The sequence below is a fragment of the Oreochromis niloticus genome, linkage group LG8 (assembly GCF_001858045.2).
Source record: "Oreochromis niloticus isolate F11D_XX linkage group LG8, O_niloticus_UMD_NMBU, whole genome shotgun sequence".
NCBI lineage: Eukaryota > Metazoa > Chordata > Actinopteri > Cichliformes > Cichlidae > Oreochromis > Oreochromis niloticus.
The window spans coordinates 13876964-13890551 of record NC_031973.2 but is presented as its reverse complement, the minus strand read 5'-3'; the positions used below and the strand labels follow the sequence as shown (position 1 = coordinate 13890551).

General features: G+C 39.6%; 1 protein-coding gene across 4 annotated transcripts in view; it reads right to left on the bottom strand.

Moving 5' to 3' along the window:
• Positions 1 to 13588, bottom strand: part of LOC100706998 (zinc finger protein 385B) — a 74714-nt gene that overhangs the window by 23758 nt on the left and 37368 nt on the right. The window contains exon 1 of one of the 4 annotated variants that reach the window (XM_005471302.4): positions 8792 to 9193. The exons of 2 other annotated variants lie outside the window; for them this stretch is intronic. In XM_005471302.4, coding sequence (XP_005471359.1) covers positions 8792 to 8801 — 10 coding nt within the window. In that variant the 5' untranslated portion in view covers positions 8802 to 9193. Of the gene's footprint in view, positions 1 to 2214; positions 2462 to 8791; positions 9194 to 13588 lie in introns of those variants that run through there. One more of the 4 variants, XM_019362557.2, reaches the window with a different exon arrangement.

Genomic DNA, 13588 nt, shown 5'->3' with positions numbered 1-13588 from the left:
ATTTCAGCAAAATACCAAAACGTTAATCCATTTTGCTGACAAAATGCCTGGAGTGTGTGTGTATGTGTGTTCACTTGCTACTGTGCGCTCATGTGTGCTGTATCTTTAAATGAAGTGTTTAAAAAAACCCCAATCATTTGACAGACAAACAGAAAATGTCTTCAGACAACAACCAGACATGAGCAGTAGCCAGTGGGTGGTAGAAAAGGTTGTTCTAGTTTCACACCCAAGCAGTAGTTTAAAAACAATTAAAATATCTTTCCTTAGAGTTTATGTAGGTCTCAGACAAAGGCATAGCCACATGATACCAACTGCTGTGTTGAGGGCACGGAAGGTGCATTAATGCAAATGTCCTTAAGAGTCATGGACAGCAGAGAAGAAAACAGAGTGCATTATTATTTAGCTTCAGAGTGCTGGATAACTCTGAGACCAACTGTCTGCATTTCAGACTTTGCCAGTAAATGAAAACCAAACAGTTGTGATACAGTACCACTAATCAACTGTCCTTGTTGGAGCATGAATATCCACTACAAATTAAATTTAAAAAGGCCTTAAATTTTAAATATTGCATTCAGAATTTCATTAATATTTTCAAGCTACAACAAATATCAAATTATGCAAATCAGCTACAAAATTAGACCCATCACTTGGTGAAGTGAATAACCCAATGTTCTGCTGGGAAAAAAATTGAGTCCATGGGAACATACCACCCACGTAAACATGAATGTAGACCAATAGGACCAGCACACGGCCTGAGCAAAAACTGCTCAGGACTAGGACCGCTATTGCTCAACAATTTGAGTAGGAAACCAACAGGCAATGGCAGCGGTCCCCAACCTTTTTTGCGCCACAGACTGGTTTAATGTCAGACAGTATTTTCATTGACCGGCCTTTAAGGTGTCGTGGATAAATACAACAAAATAAAATGATACAACCAAGACAAAAACTGTGGTATTTTGTAAATATAATAATAAACGTGAATACACTGTGTAATTGTGTGTAACTTTATTAGCAGCGTCCTCCTGAAATGAGCCAACAACATAGAGAGTAACATCCTCCTCTCTGCCCCTTAATGCTCTCTGGTCGCTATGGTAATGCTTAAATATTTCTTTCAAAATAAGATACACAACTACAACACTACAAAAGACCAGGGAAACCAAGTTAACGATAAAACCAACCACCCTGAAAAGCATAAATTTCACACCCGAGCCTCAGCTCTCGCGGCCCAATACCGGTCCGTGGCCCAGGGGTTGGGGACCACTGGGCTACGGCAGGGGGGCCTCAGTTTGAGCCCCATTGAGACCATTTCTGGTGTGTCCTCCTTGCCCCTGCTCCTGGTGCGTGTCTACTCTCTATAACAGACTTGGAGCCACAGTAGCCCATTGGTTGTTAACAACTGGCCTGCGCGTGGTCAATGGGAAATCACAAATTTTATTCATTTACTGGTCAGAGGTAAAGCGATGTGCATAGTTTCTAAAGAGCAGAATGCTGCATTTAAGGATTACAATTTGAATCGCTATTATGAAACTAAACACGCAGAGTAACACAAGAATTTGACTGATGCAGAGTGGGACATCTGAGTCTTTGCTACCAACCGTCCAAAACAACAAAGACTTTTTATCAAGCTTTACACATCCAAGACACAGTAAAGCACAGTAAAGACCAGCTTTGTTATTTCCCACAAAAAAAAAAATCACAAAAAACAGTAAGCATTTCTCTGATCAGGAGTTTATCAAATGGTGCTTGCTGGACTCTGTCCTGAAAGAAAAGAAGCATTTGGGGATATGTCCCTGGATGAAAGCTGTGATGTGCATGACACACCCCAGTTACTAATCTCTTCAAGTGGGGTAACGAAAGAGTTTGAGATTATGGAGGAGCTGGCTGTGATGCGCTGAATGAAAGCGTGTATGACAGGGAGTGATTTGTTCAAGGAGCTAAATGCATGCTTGGAAAGGCCGGGCTGAAATGGGACAAAATAGAAATGTCAATTCTTACCAGTAGCAGTTTATAAATAGATAAAATGAATATTCAGCAGAATTGAGTTCAACTTAGTGTTGCATGCAAATAAACGATCAGTAGGGAACACTGACGTCCCACCCCTGCTCTATACTGTCGTGTCAAATAAAGGGTAAAATGCCAGAAAAATATACTTTAGGAAACTAAAACTGGCTAAAGGAACAAAACAAACAGAGCCCAAAGTCATAATTACACTACCTGTCATAATTACTGGATTGCTGTTTTGTTTTGGTTAATTCCTGTTTTATTTTATAATCTTTGGCTCTTGTCGATTGCTGTTAGTTTTACTTGCTTTTGGTTTCTCTTGTTAACTGCTTACTGCCTGATCAGTTTCACCTGTGGTGCCTTTCACACCTGTTCCCCTTCACCAATTAGTTATATGTTTAATCACCAACCCATGGGTCCTTGTTTGGAGTAGGCCCAGCTGTTACACTACCAATCATGTCATGTCAGACAGTACCAGGCACCCTCAGATAACCTGTGTCTGTTCATCGGGGCAGTATAACCAAAATGTAGAACTCATGAAATTTCACTCATTATTGATCACAAAAAAATCCACATTTTGTAAATACTTATATTTAAATATTTAAATATAACCCAATAAATGCAGATAAAAATAAAAGGGTAAACCCAGGAAAAGCTGTCATGTTTTGTCTGTTGACTGTCTGAAGACGGGCAGTAAGCAGTAATCTGTGGTTGGTGTAGTTCCAATAAAAATTACGTAGGTAAGCAGTAATCGGTTCCAGTGAATTTTCAATAAAGCTGACAGCAATAAAAAATGTTCCTTAGATTACACAAGAATAGGCTCAAATCAAAAGAACACGATTAATCACTCTCAAACCTCTGTGATGTATTGGTAGCCGACGGTGAGAAAACAGTTCCTGTGTCACTGTCATGGTATTTCTGATGACACACACACACTATGGGATTTAAATGTCACTTTTAATCTAAGTGTAATTATTTGAAAAAATTAAAAAAGATATGATTTTACTTGAATCACAGGAGTCACGCAGCAGGTGATGTAATGCAGTAGAAGAGGCCTTCAGGAGTCCTGTGATGTGTGTCACACACGTCCCCTTCTCACAGCCTGGTCGCAGAAGCAGATATCCTGAGGGTGCATGACTTTTTGGCAAATCCAGAATATGACAGAAATCCGTGGCATGTGCCTAAGCCATTAAAATGCCTTAATGCAGTTGGTCTTGGCATGCAGCTCCATTCCCAGGATACATCTGGAAAAAATTGCCCTCCTGATGATGCAGGATGTGAGTCACCCTAAGCTTCTTCATGTACAGCTACAAGTCTAATATGATATGAAGGAGGAAATTAATGTGTAATTCATCATCATTTAAAAGCTTTTCCCCAATGCTTCTATAATAATTGTGCTATTATCAAGATGCTTAATACAGATTTGTACATATAGCCAATCAAATTAACATTAATCAGCCCTCATAGATAATCATTCAAACATAAAGTGCCTAACTCAGAAAAACCACAAATCGCATTTTATCGATGTGATCAGTTACAAAATTATATATACAGGGAGACCTACAATTTAAAATCAGCCATCATTCAACCTCTCAACATGCCTTTTACAACACCCCAACGACTGTACAATAGGTCTGGGAGACTGAATGCTCGAAGAATCAAGAACTATACTTAAAAAAAAGGTCCTCACAAGACTTAATATAAAGTTTTAATTGCTAATCTTTTGATTTACATTAGATTTGGTGAAGGAAACAGTGCAATGCTTTCACAAGTGAACATGTGAGTGTCTGCAATCCTGCAATCATTACCAGTCTGGCTAATCAAACTCACACTGTCAGCAAACCACGATGACTGATTGGGGCTGTCAGTCACTTTGATGCGTGCCAGTTTTTTACTGCACCAGCCTGTGATTTAGCTAACCCAGTATCACGACAAAGCGTGTAATAAACATGCTGATCCACCGTGTCCATTTCATGCTTTGCCTCTCCAAAATGTGGAATGTATGCATGCAGAAGTTGACATACACTTAGAAAACATTTAATCTGTGCAACACACAGATTCCAATTTAACCCTGAAAAAATTAGGATGAATACTACGCTGTATTCCTCTTGAACCAAATTTAACCGACTCAAACAAGGTCAGGCAACAGAAAACGAAGAAGAATAGTGACAGGTGTCCTAATGAAAATATCCTCCACATCATCACACCACCACCGCCCTGAACTGTTGATACAAAGCAGGAAGGATCAAATCCTTTCTTGTTAATGCCCAATTGTGACACTACCATCTGAATAACGCAACAGAAATCAACACTCAGACAAGGCAGTGTTTCTCAAATCTTCTATTTTCCAATTTTGGTGAGCCCATGCGAATTATAGCCTCCGTTTACTGTTCTCAGCTGACAGGAGTGGCACAGACATGCTCTTCTTCTGTTGCTGTAGCTCATCTGATTCAATGTTCAACGTGTTGTGCATTCAGAGATGCTCTTCTGCACACCTCGGTTGTAACGAGCGGTTCTTCGAGTTAAGGCTGCCCTTTTATCAGCTCAAGTAGTCTAGTCTTGTCCTCTGACCTCTGGCATTGAGAAGGCATTTTTACCCAGAGAACCGCAGCTCAATGGATATTTCCTCTTGCAGCAGTCTCCATAAACCCGAGAGAGGTTTGTGTAGGAACATCCCAGTAGATCAACAGATACTGAGACACTCAAACCAACAACCATGCCAAATTCCAAACTCCATGCCAAACCATGCCGGTTTGAACTTTCATGTGCTTTATATGATTTGGCAGAGTTTTTTCACACACATAAAAGTAAAATCAAAGAAATCAAAATATAAAAATCAAGCTTTTATGCTCTAAACAGTGCTTCAAATACTGCTGTGAATCAGCTACAGCAAATTAAAATGCTCTCGATGGCAAAAGGTATCAAGTCAGTACAGTAGACTAATTAAATTTGTTCTCTAAGACCATCTATACTGCAGTTAAAACCTTACTGTTCCATACTCATTACCCTTCGATTATAATAATAGGTCATTATCACTGCTGGATTCTGAATATGTCCCCCAACAGGAAAATTAATGATCCCTTTAAACTGACTCATGAACGCAGAGCTTTGCAAACATACTGAGAAACTTTTTCCTGTAACATAAAGAAACACTGACTAGCTTATTTTGAATCTCGCCACCCACACAGAACACAGATTAATGTCTCGTAGCTAATATGATACGCCGTAAAATCACGCTTAATTTGCATGAATGGGAATTTCTCTGTTCCAGTGATTAAAAGGAAAAGTGAAGTGAGAAACTTCTTAGCTGTGCAGACGTAGAGCAGTCCAATTTGGATCATGGTAGCTTGTAGCCAAACTACTCTACACATAAAAAACGTTATTAATAAACATATTTAACCACTTTAAATGAGATGATAATAAAATATCAGAGCTAACCGGGCTTAAAGAATGTCTAACCTATCTCTCCACCCTCTATGACTACAAGGCTATGGCTGAACCCCTGCGGTTTGCATCATTCACCATCTGAATGTGGCAGGCAATATTGCGATGGTCAAATTATGCAACTTCTACAATACTTCAAATACCATCTGACTTCTTATAAAGCTCAGACATGAAGGTGGGTGCTACACTTTTAGCCTTGATTCCAAATTTCCTTGAGGGTAGAGCACAGTACGTCCGGCTGCAGAGGTGCCCTTCTGACAGCACAGTGAGCAGCACCGCAGGGGCCTGCTTTAACGCCCTTCCTTTTCACTGTGTGTGTGTCGAGCATCAAGGAATGATCACAGTTGTTATATTTGCAGTAATTCTGTGAAGACACAGCAATTGTGGGCTATATAAAGTTAAGCTGGGAGGAGACGTACTTGGAGACAGACACTGCTTCAAAAAGAAGCAGAATCGACTCCATTTACTGATAAAGTTAAAGGTCCTTCAACAGCATGTGACACAGTGGGGTTGTGAGCATGGTCTTTTTGTCTTGCATCAGCAGGGTAAAGGCAGCTAACCCCAGACTTAAACTGATTAGGATCCCAAGTTCTGTTCTGGGAGCTGGTGGAGGTGAGTCTAATGGGAAGATGCTCGAGAAACTTTTCAGCACATGCAGCAAAACAGTCATTGCTCTCAGGTGCAGACTAAACACCACAGGGACTCTTTTCTCACTTTGATTATTGTGTTCCTCCACTTTATGTAGGGGACAAACCTAATAATACAATAGCTTCACTGTCACAGGACTACTTTCTGGCAGTGCAATAGTATAAACTGGTATGTGCAATGTGCACCCCTAATTCCACCAAAGATTTATCAGCATTTTTATTGCATGACCTGAGTAGCTCATTAGTTGATTGTCTTATGTTTTCTACTATAAGAAGTATGTGAACAACTGCATTATATGGTATGACACAAGGACCAGTGTTATTGCACTGGATTGTTGCAGAGTGATACCATAAGTAGACTATATAGGCCATAACTTACCCTTTTAATTCAGGTGTTTTCAGCCACATTACCACAGTTGTATAAAATAAAGAAGCTAGCCATGAAACCTGCCTTTGCAAACACTTCTGTAAAGATCTCACTGAAGTTGAGTGCGGTACTGTAATAGATGCCACAGCTGCAACAAGTGAGATCATGACATTTCTTCCCTCTTAGATATTCCACAATCAACTTTAAGTGGTATTATGACTAAACTATTGTTTAGAACCACAGGAAACCCACTCTGGTATTTACATCAGCACAAAACTTGTGCGCCTGGACTTCCATGGCTCAACAGTTCCTGCAGTTGTAATCTGTAAGTGGCCCAGTACTTTTGTCCATATAGTGTATGTCAATCCTGCCTAAGAGATATCAATAAAATCTGATTGTGTGAAAATATTACTCAGTTTAGCATTTATGATATGATGTGCACTAAATAACCAAATATTGAATTGTACATATTAGCTATAGAGCTCACACTATGTTTTTTTCCATGAAGGTTTTAAACATGACGTTGTATCAGTCAGATGGTGGATCTTCTAAAATCATAACCACAGTCAGGGTGAAGCTTGCTGGATGTATCAGTACAATCCTCTTTATTTAAAAGGTAAAAAGTTTAATTCTTTTTTACTCATTGCATTTGTATATTTATTACATAAGTTATATTGCAATGATAAAATGATTATTCTTTATCTATATATATTCTAATACTCTCAGAGAAAAGTAATAATCATAAAATTGAAAGCTGAGAAAAATTCAAAAATTTTATTCTAGGATTTTGTATCAGACTGTGACGTAATGGTGCACAGAGATCAGATTTACACATACAGGATGTCACTGCGAGCTCAAATCTGAGCTTTTGACAAGTGGTGGAGAGGCAAGGACAGATGCAGCATGGCCACCAGGCAAAACTCTTATAGTTATCGTCTCTTCAGCTGTTTCCCTTTGATCTCCTTAATCTGCTGTTTAAAGGAGAAAGAGCCTAAAGCAGCCACATAGACATGCTCTGCATTTTCATCCACGCAGCTGTGTGTATCCATAAGCTGCAGAAATTCCAAAATACGTGGATACACATAATTTTAAATGTAGCCTTCCTGGTAATTCTATTGGCTAAAGAATTATGTCTCATCCTGATAAGAAAGCTATTATAAACACAAAAAAGCAGGAAATGAGTTATGTGCTACTTGTGAGAAAATAGTGCAAACTCCCTCAAACTGCTCCAAAATAACCCAGAGAAAAGTAGTAAGGGGTACAGATGGAGGAGGTGGAGCTGGATGGCTCAGAGGGCATTGTCAATTGGGGTGAATGGTGCACCTGTTGTGCATGGGCTAATCACTTCCTCTCTCTTTATTTTAGCAGAATGCTGGGGTGTGGAGGGACAGTAACAGGAGTGCACAACACGGCGGAGGGAGAATTCGGCGTGGAGAAAGGGGACTGCTAAGAAAGCTTGTGCAGAGCTGGGCTTGTAAAGTGGCAGCTTTATGAATGTGCTGCAAGCGTGTGCGTTAAAATAAACTGTTTGTGAAGGACTGTGTTGGCATTCTGTGCCGCAGGGAAACCCACGAATGAGTGAGCCTCGTGTCGCAGACAGACTTGCAAATCAATTTAGTTTTAACTGAAATAATAAACTCTAAGGTAGATTAAAAAAATAAACACATTTATTTAGAGGTCAAATAAAACATGAGTTCCTCTGTCTACTTAAAAATCAGATGGTAAATCAGCTGGACTTTAACGTCGTACCAAACTAATCCTGAATTCAAATACTTTAAATGCAATAAATTTGATGCCTTATCTAAAAAGAACATACAAAAAAAACCCCAAAACCCAAACACAAATGACTAAAAATCCCCACACTGCCTTTATCTTTAACAGGCTCCAATTATGCAAGCTAATCTGGGCATATTTCCCTGGGGACGCAAAGACATAATTGCCAGCAATCTGCACCGTGATATCAGCAATGTTCTTGTGTGGCTTTAAAATGACTTGACACATCTGGGAACGGCAGGTTTGTATTGGTCTGAACTCCACACTTGGCTCCATCAAAAGGGGTCAATTATGAAAACAAACAGGCCGGGGACTCATTTTGGATGCAGAGGAACTGAATGAGGGCAGATGGTAGGCAGGAGACCGAGCCTGCCCTTGAGCTGTGATGTGAAGTCATTGTTGTAAAACACACATTGACAGCGGAGCGCTCGCATGCATTTAGGCAAATGGAGGCACAAAAAACATCACATTAAAAAAAAGAAAAAAAAAAAGATAAGTCCTCAGCTAATTTCCCACAAATTAGCAGTATTGGCACGAATATTAAAAGTAACAGCCTTACCTAACAGCATCTCCACGTGTTTTAAGCTTCCTCTGTTTGCCACTCTCTTCTGCTCTTGACTCAGGCTTCTCCTGCTGGCTGATCTCCCATCACAGAAGTTGTCCAAAAAAAACCCAACAAAGTCGCAGATAATTTTCTCCGTCTCTTTACTGTATCTTTATTCTCTCCACTTTGATTGTGACGGTCCTTTCTCAGTCAGTGACACGTCTTGGCTATGATCCAAAGTGCCGCAGCGAAAGCACGGCACATGTGTGCTTCAATTAAAAGTGTCATGCTCTGCTGATCGTGCTGCCCTTTATGAGACGAAAGGAGAGACAGCGCGAGGCAGATTGAGGAGCGGAGGAGAAAGAAAGGAGGCTGAGAGCGTCTGTAGAGCAAGTGTGTATTCTTCTATCAGTATGAGTATGTAAGGGAGAGCGAAAGAGGGGAGAGAGAGAGAGAGAGAGAGATGGGGGAGCTGGGAGAGGACTGGCTGTTAACAACATGAACTTCCCACATCTCCCCCCTTTCCCCGCTTCTTCTTCTTCTTCTCAGCAGCGTTTTCTATTCAAGGTTCACACCTGCATGCTCCCTTAAGGACACTCAAAGACAGTTTCCTTCCTGGCATTACTTGACAACAATAGGCGTCATTTATCATTGGTCCTTTTCAGTCTGCTTAAAATGCAGCCCTGCTATGTTGTTCTTAAGTTACCATTGTGGGTAAAATATTTTAAAACTGTGCATCCATATCCAGATGATACAATGTTTATGTGCAGAGTGCAGTCCTGTTTATCAGAGTAAATTAGTCCTCCACTCTAGCTTTACATTTCCAAGAGGTTGTATGTGGAGAGGATTCAATTAAACACAGAGTCACTCACGCAGCACAAACTCATTATTTTTTCACCGCTACTAAGGCATGACTGATATGATCACGATCATAATTAAACAGCCAAGCTCAAACATGCTTCAGAAGTATTCAAACCACCTTGTGTTACAATTTTCTACTTTTTAAAAAAAGTGTTTTTAATCAGCTTTTACACATGTATCTACTGCATCTGATACTATGATGTTGCGCTAGAGCAGGGTTGTCAAACATAAGGCCTGAGGACCAAAATTGAGCCAGCAAAGACGCCAATCTGGGCCGTTGGACTCCTTTGAAAAATATGAAGGGCGGCATATATTTTGGACTTTCAACTGCATTTGAACACGTTTGCAGCTTTTCCTAATGATACAGACCTCCCCCATAGCCACTCATACTAAACCAATGTAATTAAGTGATGACGGAAAAGTTGCTGTTGTTTTATTTTCACTGTTGAATAGATAGTAAATACTGTAAACTCCAATAAATTTCTAATTTTTACATTGATTTCAGAGCAAAAGAAAAAAAGGGAGGTTTCTGTGAATTAACAAAAAGTTTCTGTTTTATAATAACAGAGCCCTAAGGGCAACCACAAGCCAGAGCTTTTTCTGTAATTTTACGCATTTATTTCTTACAACTTCAGCCCAAAGAGTCATGCTAACAGGTTTCTTTAATTTACTACAGCAGCATTTGTTTTTATAATGTACAAAAACTGTGACGTCCTGCTGAAATTACACTTCTTTTCTTACATTATATCTCATGGAGTAAATGTGAAGTTAATTTTTTTACACTGACAGAAAGGGGAGTTTTATTGGTTGACCACACTTAAGATAAAGGTGGGCTGTATGAGTTGACATCCCTGCACTAGCGTGTGTGACAGGACGCTGCTTCACAACACTACACAAACAGCTACGAAGCTAAATCTAAAAATCGAATCTAATCTAAAATTGACACATCAACATTTGCTAACATTAGCCACCACATGCTACTTCGTTTGACTTACCATAACAAATACTATTGCAGCGAACACCCTGGCGAACTGAGATAAGCCATGTTTAACTGCTTTACAAATAAAGTTATTAATTTGAAAGAGAGAAAAAAAATTAAGCATGAGTTTCTGCAAATTTCTTCAGAAAATTGAGACGGGGTAAATGAAGATATGAGGGTTAATAAATTGTGGCCATGCAAATATACTGTTTTTCAATATAATTATGCAAAGGTATAATTCATTTGCATATTTTGATCCATTATTACAAACACCCCAGTTTTCCAAAACGACTTAGAACTCTGCTTCAGAAGTCGAGATGCTCACTTAGCATATTGATGGTGCAGCTCTTTCCCCACTCAGCGCTGATTTAAACTATTTGAGATTCAGTGTTTATTTTAATGAGCAGGTGGGATAGATTATTGCTGAACGAATAGCTGGCTAATTTTCCTGCCTAATCTTCTGATGATTACTCTATTGACACACTGTGGAGCAGAGCTGAATCCAGCGCTGCTCTGTCATGCTCCACTGCGATTCTTATAGCTTGAATAAAGCACTTTATATGCTTTCTTTGCGATATTTACCTCAAATGGTTCTTTTGAGTTGCACTGTATCAGCCACAGCCCAATCTTGGCGTTACCACTGTCGACACTGGTGAATAGTGGTTTTCGTTCTCCGGTTAAATCTGCCTTTCGTCTAGCTGAGCTTATTTTTATCTCCTATTCTATTTCACACTTCTAAAGTCTGTTTATGTCTGCATAATACGTCCTGTCTCTACTTGAACTTGTCCTCAAGTGCCTTTTCTTTCATTACATCTCTTAATGATATTGCAACTTTTACTACACCAACCTATATAGTACCTCTGCAGCAATAAATGAAAAAATACTTGTAACAGCACCTTTGAATATGGCACAGCAAATTCCATTCCACTCTAGGTACCTATAACAGCTTTCAATAGGCTGTAAGAACTATCCATGTTGCTGGGATGTCTTACTGTGTTTTTAGATATTAATCCCTCTTTAGAGAGTATGCATTAGCCTTAAGTTTGGCCGCTGAGTGATTTAAGTTGGACAGAGGGACGTCGTTTCAGTGAAAATCTGACTCCACTGAATGTTTGCAGAAGCAACACAATGGCTTGTACACACTGCATTGTTATTCATTCAGCAGTCACTACAATCACTTCAGATAAACACGATTATTCTCACAGTCTCTAGCCTGAAACTGTGGCCTCCAGTGTTACACAAGTGTTAACACACACACACACACATTTCCATCACCTCAGTGACTTGCATTCATTTCCTATAGACTTACTCTAAACCTGACCATAACCACTACCTGTCTACCCACAACTATATCTAGCCTTGAATCAAATCTTCAGCCTTAAGGTTAATGAAAACATTACGATGTCCTGCTTTTTGTCTCTGGGCCATCACAATGTGAGTGTGTGAACAGATCTATGTCCCCACAACATGAGTATTACAACCACACACACAGAGCTTGTGTCTGCCCCGTGTGCTCCTTGCTGGCTCCTTGTCCACTCAAATAAGTGCGGCGTGGAAGCACAACACTGACAAATCCTGACAGTTTTACACTTGATTTCAGGCTGCAGCATTCAAATGAAAGTGCAGGGAGAGGGCCTCGAGCACAATGATCGTATGTCGGCTACGCGCATTATGCGCTCAGCTCGCCATGGACCTACTGAACATTGGCTGTGCATGCCTCTATTTATGGTCTCAGTGTGTGTGACTGACATGCCATGTTACTTATGGAAATCATAGACTTGGAAAGGGTTTTGGGGGAAGCAGGAGAGAGAAACAAAAGGTTTAGGAAACATCAAAGCTCACCACATACACAGTTGTAATTTCTATAATACCATTTAATTACTAGCTTATACTTATTTATCAATCCAAGCTATCTGAAATAGTGACAGTTGTTGAAATAACACAAATTCAGCATGCCTTATATTGATTTTCATTTATTCAGATATATTCACTGACTATTCAACACGTGCAGAAAAATGACTCATGCATTTGCAAATACACCAATCTACTACCATCTAGAATATCAAACAGGAAACTACTCACTTGTTTTATTCGGGTTTGGAACCTCAAAACTATTGGGAATACTGTAAAACAGGTGTCTCCTCTAACACTATCAGTCCCTGCGGGTTGTGATGCTTCATCTGCCAGACACCGAGTCAAAAACCAAGCCAAAATGCCCCCTTCCCCTGCTGCCTGTCCAGGCTTTCACAGCGTGGCGAATAGTAGCTTATGACAGATCAAGTGACATCTGAAAAAAATGGCTGCATTTGCTCAGCAGCCTCTTTTGTAAGAAATGAGGTCAAACAGCGAAAAACTGCAGGTGATAAATGTCCTAATTCAAAGCTTGTTTCAGCAGACTGTGTGTAGTAAATGTAGACGATACTCCCTGTATTTATTGTGACGGTGTGTCTAACGTATGTTGGTATACAATAAACGGAATAATTCAACCTTCAGAAAAGCCAAGTCAATCCCCAGTGGAGCCCCGTCTGAGAAAATTAGAGATTTTCCATTAGTGAGGGGAAATTTTGCTCAAGGAAGACAAAAAGCTTCATCTTTCCTTTCACTGGCTAAATTGTTATAAACGGTGCAGGAAATGTTGGAGGTCACGTCTCTGAAAAACTCTGAAAATCATTTTTTTTCTTTGCTTTAAACAAATATACTTAAAAAGCTTTTTAATAAAGAAGACTAGACATCCATGTACAGTTTGAAACGTTAACTTTTTAGCAAAAGGTGTAATTTGGCTTTCACACAGACATTTATATACAGGTAATATATGTGCCAGTGCACATACATTTTTTTTTTATGTGTTTTTCTTTTAGATTTCTGACTTAGGGTGTCTTTGGGGTTTGTTTTCAGGACTAGAGTTCATTTAATCCAGCCCAAATCAGTTGTTGATATTGTAAACTTGTAGCTTCTTCCTGTGATTTGGTTTC